The sequence below is a fragment of the Lethenteron reissneri genome, chromosome 1 (assembly GCF_015708825.2).
Source record: "Lethenteron reissneri isolate LAM-NWPU_2019-01 chromosome 1, ASM1570882v1, whole genome shotgun sequence".
Taxonomy (NCBI): domain Eukaryota; kingdom Metazoa; phylum Chordata; class Hyperoartia; order Petromyzontiformes; family Petromyzontidae; genus Lethenteron; species Lethenteron reissneri.
The window spans coordinates 9275804-9285248 of NC_083779.1; the positions used below are offsets into that span (position 1 = coordinate 9275804).

The 9445-nt window shown below is 57.7% G+C and overlaps 1 protein-coding gene across 1 annotated transcript in view; it reads right to left on the reverse strand.

The window, feature by feature from the left end:
- Window positions 1-9445, reverse strand: part of LOC133341698 (ectoderm-neural cortex protein 1-like) — a 98952-nt gene that overhangs the window by 5110 nt on the left and 84397 nt on the right. Inside the window, exons 12-13 of the mRNA XM_061550366.1 lie at window positions 8759-9439; window positions 5988-6158 (exon numbers count right to left, since the gene is read on the reverse strand). Of these exons, the coding sequence (XP_061406350.1) occupies window positions 5988-6158; window positions 8759-9439 (852 nt within the window). The remainder of the gene's footprint in view (window positions 1-5987; window positions 6159-8758; window positions 9440-9445) is intronic.

Sequence of the window (9445 nt, forward strand, 5' to 3'; positions counted from 1 at the left end):
TTACCTGCTAAAATAAAAGTTGAATAGTTAACGACCTCGCCTGGTACGCAGGAGGTCGTGGGTTCGATCCCGACCCTGACGGACGCCGCTGCTGCATATTTGGAGTCTGTTCGTCTTGTGACAGCTCCGGTGTGGAGCCCGGGGGGGGGAGGGGCGGTTTCTACCGAGCGGAGGAATGTGCGGAAACACCGCAGGGCCGGTGGCGGTGGGGGGCACCGTGCCGCGCCCGCTAACCTTTGTGTTCGTAAGCGGCAGCAGCTGGGCAGAGGCTTCGGACTATGCCCCCCCCCTTGTAACGTGGAGGAAACGCCCGCACGGTGATTGCTACTCACACGGTGATAGCGCCCCGCACGATGATTGCTACTCACACGGTGATTGCTACCCGCACGGTGATTGCTACTCGCACGGTGATTGCTACTCACACGGTGATTGCTACTCACACGGTGATTGCTACTCACACGGTGATTGCTACTCACACGGTGATTGCTACCCGCACGGTGATTGCTACTCGCACGGTGATTGCTACTCGCACGGTGATTGCTACTCACACGGTGATTGCTACTCACACGGTGATTGCTACTCACACGGTGATTGCTACTCACACGGTGATTGCTACCCGCACGATGATTGCTACTCGCACGGTGATTGCTACTCACACGGTGGTTGCTACTCACACGGTGATTGCTACTCACACGGTGATTGCTACTCGCACGGTGATTGCTACTCGCATGGTGATTGCTACCCACACGGTGATTGCTACTCGCACGGTGATTGCTACTCACACGGTGGTTGCTACTCACACGGTGATTGCTACTCACACGGTGATTGCTACTCGCACGGTGATTGCTACTCGCACGGTGATTGCTACTCACACGGTGGTTGCTACTCACACGGTGATTGCTACTCACACGGTGATTGCTACTCGCACGGTGATTGCTACTCACACGGTGGTTGCTACTCGCACGGTGGTTGCTACTCGCACGGTGATTGCTACCCGCACGGTGATTGCTACTCGCACGGTGATTGCTACTCGCACGGTGATTGCTACTCGCACGGTGATTGCTACTCACACGGTGGTTGCTACTCACACGGTGATTGCTACTCACACGGTGATTGCTACTCACACGGTGATTGCTACTCACACGGTGGTTGCTACTCGCACGGTGATTGCTACCCGCACGGTGATTGCTACTCGCACAGTGATTGCTACTCACACGGTGATTGCTACCCGCACGGTGATTGCTACTCGCACGGTGATTGCTACTCGCACGGTGGTTGCTACTCACACGGTGATTGCTACTCACACGGTGATTGCTACTCACACGGTGATTGCTACTCGCACGGTGATTGCTACCCGCACGGTGATTGCTACTCGCACGGTGATTGCTACTCACACGGTGGTTGCTACTCACACGGTGATTGCTACTCACACGGTGATTGCTACCCGCACGGTGATTGCTACCCGCACGGTGATTGCTACCCACACGGTGATTGCTACTCACACGGTGATTGCTACTCACACGGTGATTGCTACTCACACGGTGATTGCTACTCACACGGTGATTGCTACTCGCACGGTGATTGCTACTCGCACGGTGATTGCTACTCACACGGTGATTGCTACTCGCACGGTGATTGCTACTCGCACGGTGATTGCTACTCACACGGTGATTGCTACTCACACGGTGATTGCTACTCACACGGTGATTGCTACTCACACGGTGATTGCTACTCACACAGTGATTGCTACTCACACGGTGATTGCTACTCACACGGTGATTGCTACTCACACGGTGATTGCTACCCGCACGGGCGGCAGGCGAAGTGAACGCCGTGCTCACAGCGTCGGGCAGCGGTGCAGCGGCCACGGCGGGCCAGGCTGAGTCATACCGAGTTGCTGTCGTTATTGTTGTTGTTGACGTGTGTCGTGTGTCGCGTGTATAGTTATTTACTTCCACGCTGAGTAGACGCCAGGTGAGATTGTCGCCATCACAGGATTGCTTTAGACAGTGGCGGCCTTGGAGAAGGCCCACATCCAGCAGTGGATAGACCACGGATGATGGCGATAACAGCAAAATAATTATCTATATATATAAAATCGTGCATGTCTGTCTGTCCGTCTGTGTGTGTGTGTGTGGATTTCGGACCATACGCACTTTCATTGGACGGCGGTTGCCCCTGGCAACGGATAGCGACGCCTTCGCCGCTTTCATTGGACCTGGCAACGGCTAGCCACGCCTTCGCCAAGGGCTGCAGTTTCATTGGACGGCGGTTGCCCCTGCCAACGGCTAGCCACGCCTTCGCCACTTTCATAGGCTCCGTAAATAATTAAATAATAGCCATTACACAGTATTGTTGGAGCGCTGAGGGGGGGGGGAAGGCACGCCACCCATACCCTGCCTCTGCCGGGTGGGCAATTTAGGCGAGGCCGCAGGCTCTGCACGCTACTAGGCCTCGACACCCACCACGCCACTCTGAGGTAAATTCATCAAAGTTTTTCCTACTCTTCACTCCACCCCCACCACAATGTGTGCAATTAATATTACTTTTAAACCCAACGCGCCAACAATCGATTACTTTAATGTTCACTGTACAAATAGTCATTAAGCTGGGTGAGCGTACTGCCAGTCTATCATGTAGACTGTAGCCTGCTTATTAAGCTCGGTGAGCGTACTGCCACTCTATCATGTACACTCTAGCCTGCTTATGAAGCTGACTGCGTGTACTGGCAGTCTATAATGTGGACTGTAGCCTGGTTATTATAATCGATTCTTTATATGTTCTTTGTACAAATAGTCATTAAGCTGCTTGAGCGACCCCAGTTCCATTCCAACTCACGCCCACCACCGCTGACGATTATTTGAAACGGACCTGGCCCTCCCCTAGGTCCACTCAGCCTCAAACGCGTAACTGCTGTCGTGTGTGAACATCGTCACTGGGGAGACAAAGGCGGCCGGGCATCGTGGATCCAAGTCCCGGGCGAAGCCGGGTCATACATATGTGTGTATGTGTTTATGTGTATGTCTGTGTGTCTGTATGTATGTGTGTATGTATGTGTGTGTATGTGTTTGTGTGTGTGTGCATGTATGTGGGTTTTTTTCTATGTCTTAATGTGTATGTCTGCGTGTCTGTATGTATGTATGTACGTGTGTGCATGTGTTTGTGTGTATGTATGTGTGTGTCTATGTATGTGTGTGTATGTGTTTCTGTGTATGTATGTGTGTGTATGTATGTGTGTTATGTGTCTGTCTGTGTGTCTGCATGTATGTGTGTGTGTATTGTGTATGTGTTTGTATGTGTTTGTGTGTTTACGCTCGCATTACACAAATGTGTTGCAGGTCTAAGGAGTTCCTTGCGCAGCATTGCCGCTTTATTATTTCAGTCGTTTACTGCCGTACGCACCCTGAAAGTCGTGTGTGTCTGCAGCAAGCGCGTGTATGTGTACCTATGGACGCGCGCGCGTGTGTTGTGTAGGGGGAACGGTAGTGTAGTGCTTAGCGTGCTGCCTGTGTCTGTGTGTGTGTGTCTGTGTGTGTGTGTCTGTGTGTGTGTCTGTGTGTGTGTCTGTGTGTGTGCGTGTGTGGTGTGTGGGGAGCGGTAGTGTAGTGGTTAGCGTGCTGTCTGTGTGTGTGTGTCTGTCTGTCTGTGTGTGTCTGCGTGTGTCTGTGTGTGTGTCTGTGTGTGTGTCTGTGCGTGTGTGGTGTGTGAGGAGCGGTGGGTGTAGTGCTTAACGCTACGCTGCTCTACCTACCCGGCGAACCCAGTTCCATTCCCGCTCACGACCACCACCGGTGACGATTATTTGAACCTCCCCTAGGTCGACTCTGCCTCAAACGAGTAACTGCTGTAGCGTATTAACATCGCCACTGGGGAGACAAAGGCGGCCGGCCGTGGTGGATACAAGTCCCGGGCGAAGCCGGGTAGTACAGCTAGTATATATATAATTATATATATAATAAACCACCGCTTTGTTTGGATCCCTGCGAGAAAGTAGCACGTGCGTGTGTGTGTGTGCGTGTCTGCACGTGCGTGTGTTTGTGTGCCCGTGCGCGTGTGCCCAGGTGCATATGTGTGTGTTCGAGTGTGTGTGCGTGTGCGAGTGTGTGTGCGTGTCTGCACGTGCGTGTGTGTGTGTGCTCGTGTGCCCAGGTGTGTGTGCCCAGGTGTGTGTGTGCTCGTGTGCCCAGGTGTGTGTGCATGTGTGTGTTCGAGTGTGTGTGCGTGCGTGTGCGAGTGTGTGTGCGTGTCTGCACGTGCGTGCATGTGTGTGTGCGTGTCTGTACGTGCGTGCGTGTGTGTGCTCGTGTGCCCAGGTGTGTGTGTGCTCGTGTGCCCAGGTGTGTGTGTGCGAGTGTATGTGCGTGCGTGTGTGCCCAGGTGTGTGTGTGCGTGTGCGTGTGTGTGCGTGTATCTGGATCGGTGGTGTAGCGGTTAGCGCTACGCTGTGCTATGAACCCGGCGACCCGGGTTCGATTCCCGCTCAGGGCCAACACCCAGTGATGATTATCTAAACCGGTCCTGGGCCTCTCCTAGGTCGACTCAGCCTCAAATGAGTACCTGGTGCGATGTGAAAACATCGCCGCTAGGGAGACAAAGGCGGCCGGGCGTGGTGTTGGCCACCCACCCCCTCGTGTGCCGTGCCGGCCTTAATAGGTGCTCGCTAACAGCACTTGCCCCTACAGTCTGTTAAGGCTATATGGGGGCTCTTTGGATCTTTGTATGTGTGCGTGGGTGTCTGTGTGCGAGTGTGTGTGTGTGCAAGTGTGTGTGCGTGTGTGCCCAGGTGTGTGTGCCCTCGTGTGCCCGTGCATGTGTGTGTGCGAGTGTGTGTGTGTGCCCTCGTGTGCCCGTGCATGTGTGTGTGCATGTGTGTGTGCGTGTGTGCGGGCGTGTGTGCTCAGGTGTGTGTGCGTGTGCGTGCGTGTGTGCGCGTGTGCGCATGTGTGCCCAGGTGTGTGTGTGTGTGCGTGCGTGCGTGCTCGTGTGTGCCCAGGTGTATGTGCGCGTGTGTGAGCGCGTGTGTGTGCGTGTGTGTGAGCGCGTGTGTGTGCGTGTGTGTGCGTGTGCGTGTGTGCGTGCTCGTGTGTGCACAGGTGTGTGTGCGCGTGGCTTCCTGTGGCGGTTTGACGACTCCCACCAGAAACAAAGTGGTCATGGATAGTTCCAAAAATAGGCCACCACCACCAACGCCACCACCACAACCACCACCGCCACCACCACAACCACCACCGCCACCACCACCACCGCAACCCACCACAACTGCCGCCACCACCCACCACCGCCACCCTGACAACCTGGTGGGAACGCGGTGACCGGGGGGGGGGGGTGTACGAGCAGCCCCCCGACAGGGTAGAAGAGTGGGAGAGCGGGTCAACAGGGCGGGCGAGAGGGTGGACGCCAGGGCGAGCGAGAGGGTGAGAGCACGGAAGGTCAGAAGGTAGGCAAGCTGGTGGGTGAGAGTGGGTGGGCGAGTTGGTGGGTGGGTGAATGAGTGTGTGAGTGGGTTAGTGAGTGAGTGGGTGAATGAGTGTGTGAGTGGGTGGATGGATGGATGAGAGTGAGTGGGTCGGTGAGTGGGTGGATGAGTGGGTGCATGAGTGGGTGGATGAGAGTGTGAGTGGGTGGATGAGTTGGTGGGTGGGTGAGAGTGGGTGGGTGAATGAGTGTGTGAGTGGGTGGATGGATGAGAGTGAGTGGATCGGTGAGTGGGTGGATGAGTGGGTGGATGAGTAGATTCATGAGTTGGAGGGTGGATGGGAGGATGAGTGGGTGGATGAGTTGGAGGGTGGATGATTGGGTGGATGATTGGGTGTGTGAGTGGGTGGATGAGTGGGTGCGTGAGAGTGTGACTGGGTGCACGAGCGCATGACAGCGTTGCGTGAGTGAGTGAGTGAGAGGTTCGAGGGAGAGAGTCAAAGCCAGGCGAGCGAGCGGCCGGGCGAGCGAGCGAGCGAGCGATCGCAGCAGCAGTGGCGGCCTCACGGCACCTGCTTGAGGGAGACGGAGGGCGACGCCGGGTAGACGCCGGCGGTGGACGTGTGGCCGCCCACGGCGTAGAGGCAGTGCTCCAACTCGGCAGAGCCGTGGCCGAAGCGAGCGATGAGCATGGGCGCCGCCTTGGACCACTCGTCGTGCACCGTGTCGTACACCCACACGTCCTGCGGGGCGGTGGGGGGGGAATCCGATGAGCTATGAAGCTCTTTCTTACAACGCTTTTACTTCATCTTGAGTCCTCTGTGTGTCTGGGTCAAAACATCGTCCACTTCCCGTTGTCCAATCAATTCCACATTTTGCACACGGACTCAGATCCCGTGACAATGCGTGCCTGGATCAAAATCGGCATCGATTAAATCAATGAATTTGCTACTTTAAAGCAATTCACATTTTGTGTGGACGCCTCGCACACAAAGCCGGCGCCACGCGGCGTCTCGGGCGCCATTGACGCACTTCTCAAAGACCGCGAGTTAAACGAAGTTGTTAATGAAACCGTTGTTTAAAATAAAAAATAAAATACAAATTAACGAGTTTGTTCATTTTAACAGATGTCCAGGAAGGGGGGCACGGGGTCAGAACATTACAACGATACAAAAACATGCAAGGAGTGCGTGGTGCAAGAGAGATAAACGAATCACCCAGACACATGACGAATACAACACCAAACCATCCACATCCTACCAGGCAAAGCCCGCTGAGGGATTTTTTTCCACATCCTACCAGGCAAAGCCCGCTGAGGGATTTTTAAAAAAGCGACCTGGCAACCACGAATGACACCTCGGCAACCAGGGGACCCGGGAAAATCGAACTCGGGACGTCGATTTCAGAGGGCGGCGCACCAACCCCCGTTGGGCGAGCGCGCACACACACACACACGATCACACACACACGCTCACACACGCGCACACACACGCACACGCACACACACGCGCACACACACGCACACACACGCACACACGCACACGCGCACACACGCACACACGCACGCACGCACGCACACACACACACGAGCACACGCGCACACACACGCGCACACACACGCACGCACACACACACAAACACACACGCACGCGCACACACACACACACGCACACACACGCTCACACACGCGCACACACACGCACACACACGCACACAAGCACGCACACACGCACGCACACACACGAGCACACACACACGCACACACACACATGCACACACGCACACACGCACACACACACACAAGCACGCACGCACACACACACGCACGCACACACACGCTCACACACGCGCACACACACGCACACACACGCACACAAGCACGCACGCACGCACACACACGAGCACACACACGCACACAAAGATCCCCCGTATAGCCTGAACAGACTGTAGGGGCAAGTGCTGTTAGCGAGCACCTATGAAGGCCGGAACGGTACACGAGGGGGTGGGTGGCCAGCACCACGCCCGACCGCCTTTGTCTCCCTAGTGGCGATGTTTACACACCGCACCAGGTACTCATTTAAGGCTGAGTCGACCTAGGGGAGGCCCAGGACCGGTTCAGATAATCGTCACTGGTGTTGGCCGTGAGCGGGAATCGAACCCGGGTCGCCAGATTCATAGCGCAGCGCGCTAACAAACACACGCACACACACACACGCACACAAGCACGCACACACACACGCACGCACACACATGCACACAAGCACGCACACACACACGCACGCACACACACGCACACACACACACGCCGAGCTGCTGCTCCGCGTGAGCCACGCAGCAGTGGGGATGATGGAGAGATCAAAATGATTATATCATCGTCACCATCGTCACCATCGTCACCATCGTCCCCCGGCTACCCCCCCGCTCACCCCGGCTCCCCAACCTCCCCCCGCTCCCCCTGGCCCAACACAGAGTGGGAGCTGCCTCTGGCCACGAGTGGAGATTCCGTTTCTGTGCCTTGGATGGCATCAATCGGCCACCCCCAACCACCACCACCACCAACACCCCCAACCACCACCACCACCAACACCCCCAACCACCACCACCACCAACACCCCCAACCACCACCACCACCAACACCCCCAACCACCACCACCACCAACACCCCCAACCACCACCACCACCAACACCCCCAACCACCACCACCACCAACACCCCCAACCACCACCACCACCACGCGCCCACACCGGCACGACGGGGCGGCACGTGTCGAGCTCCGGGTGGAGTGGGGTCAAGCGTTGCTGCTGCTGCTGGCGGCGGTGGTGGTGGTGGCACCGCGCTAGCGAGACAGAGAGAGAGAGACAGACAAAGAAAGACACACAGAGAGACAGACATAGAGAGAGACATAGAGTGACACAGAGAGGAGACACAGAGACACACTGAGAGAGAAAACACAGAGAGATAGACAGAAACACACAGGAGAGGGAGGAGAGGGAAGAGAGGGAGGAGAGGGAGGAGAGGGAGGAGAGTGAGGGAGGGAGGAGAGGGAGGAGAGGGGGGATGGAGGGAAGGGAGGGGGGGACAGGACAGGACGTGGTTTAGAACTGTGCTGCGGGCCGCTGATGGAGCCTGCGTGGGACTGGCATCGCGTTCTCATTCCGTTCGGGAGACAATCTCGGCGCTACACAACATCTGGTAACGTGAAATAAAACCGGTTCAGTTCAGAGTTGACCACCCCAGCCCCCCGCCCCCACCCCCCCGCCCCCCACCCCCCGCCCCCGCCCCCCGCCCCCGCCCCCCGCCCCGGCCCCCCGCCCCCCGCCCCCGGCCAGCGGGCAGCCCTCACCTTGGACACGCCGTTCTCCGAGCCGCGGCCGCCCATGACGTAGACCTTGCAGCCGACGGCGCACGCGCTGAACTCCTTGCGGGGACTCGGCAGGTCGGCCTTGGGCAGGATCTGCTGCGCCTTGAGGTCCACCAGGTAGATCTTGTCGCACATGAACGTCTGCCCGGCGAGCAGCAGCAGCGCGTGGCCCGACTTGCGGGGCCTGGCGCAGGGGCTGGTCACGACGCCGTCGTTCCTCAGGATCTTCAGCTTGCAGCCCATGGCCTCCTCCACCATCTCGCGGCTGCGCGCCTGCCCGCGGATCAGCTCGTCGCCGGCGACCTCGGCGAGGTAGACCAGCGGCAGCATGGCGAGCCGCAGGCCCGCCAGCAGGCGGGGCAGGTGGGCCGCCCGGACCGCGGGGTCGTGGCCCACCCAGCGCCTGGCCGCCTCGTAGGCCACGCGCTCGTCCTCCACGTCCAGCTCCTCGCTGGAGACCAGCTCGGCCAGCTTGTCGCACGGCAGCGACAGGAAGTCGTCGGCGAGCGCCAGCGCGCCGAAGTTGGCCAGGCACATGCGCCACGCGAGGTCGTGCAGGCGGCGGCACTGGTGCGCCTCGGACAGCAGCATCATGCCCAGGCAGTTGGAGGGGTGCAGGTTCTTCTCCAGGAACTCGGCGCAAGCGTCGCGGACGTCGTGGAACTCCAG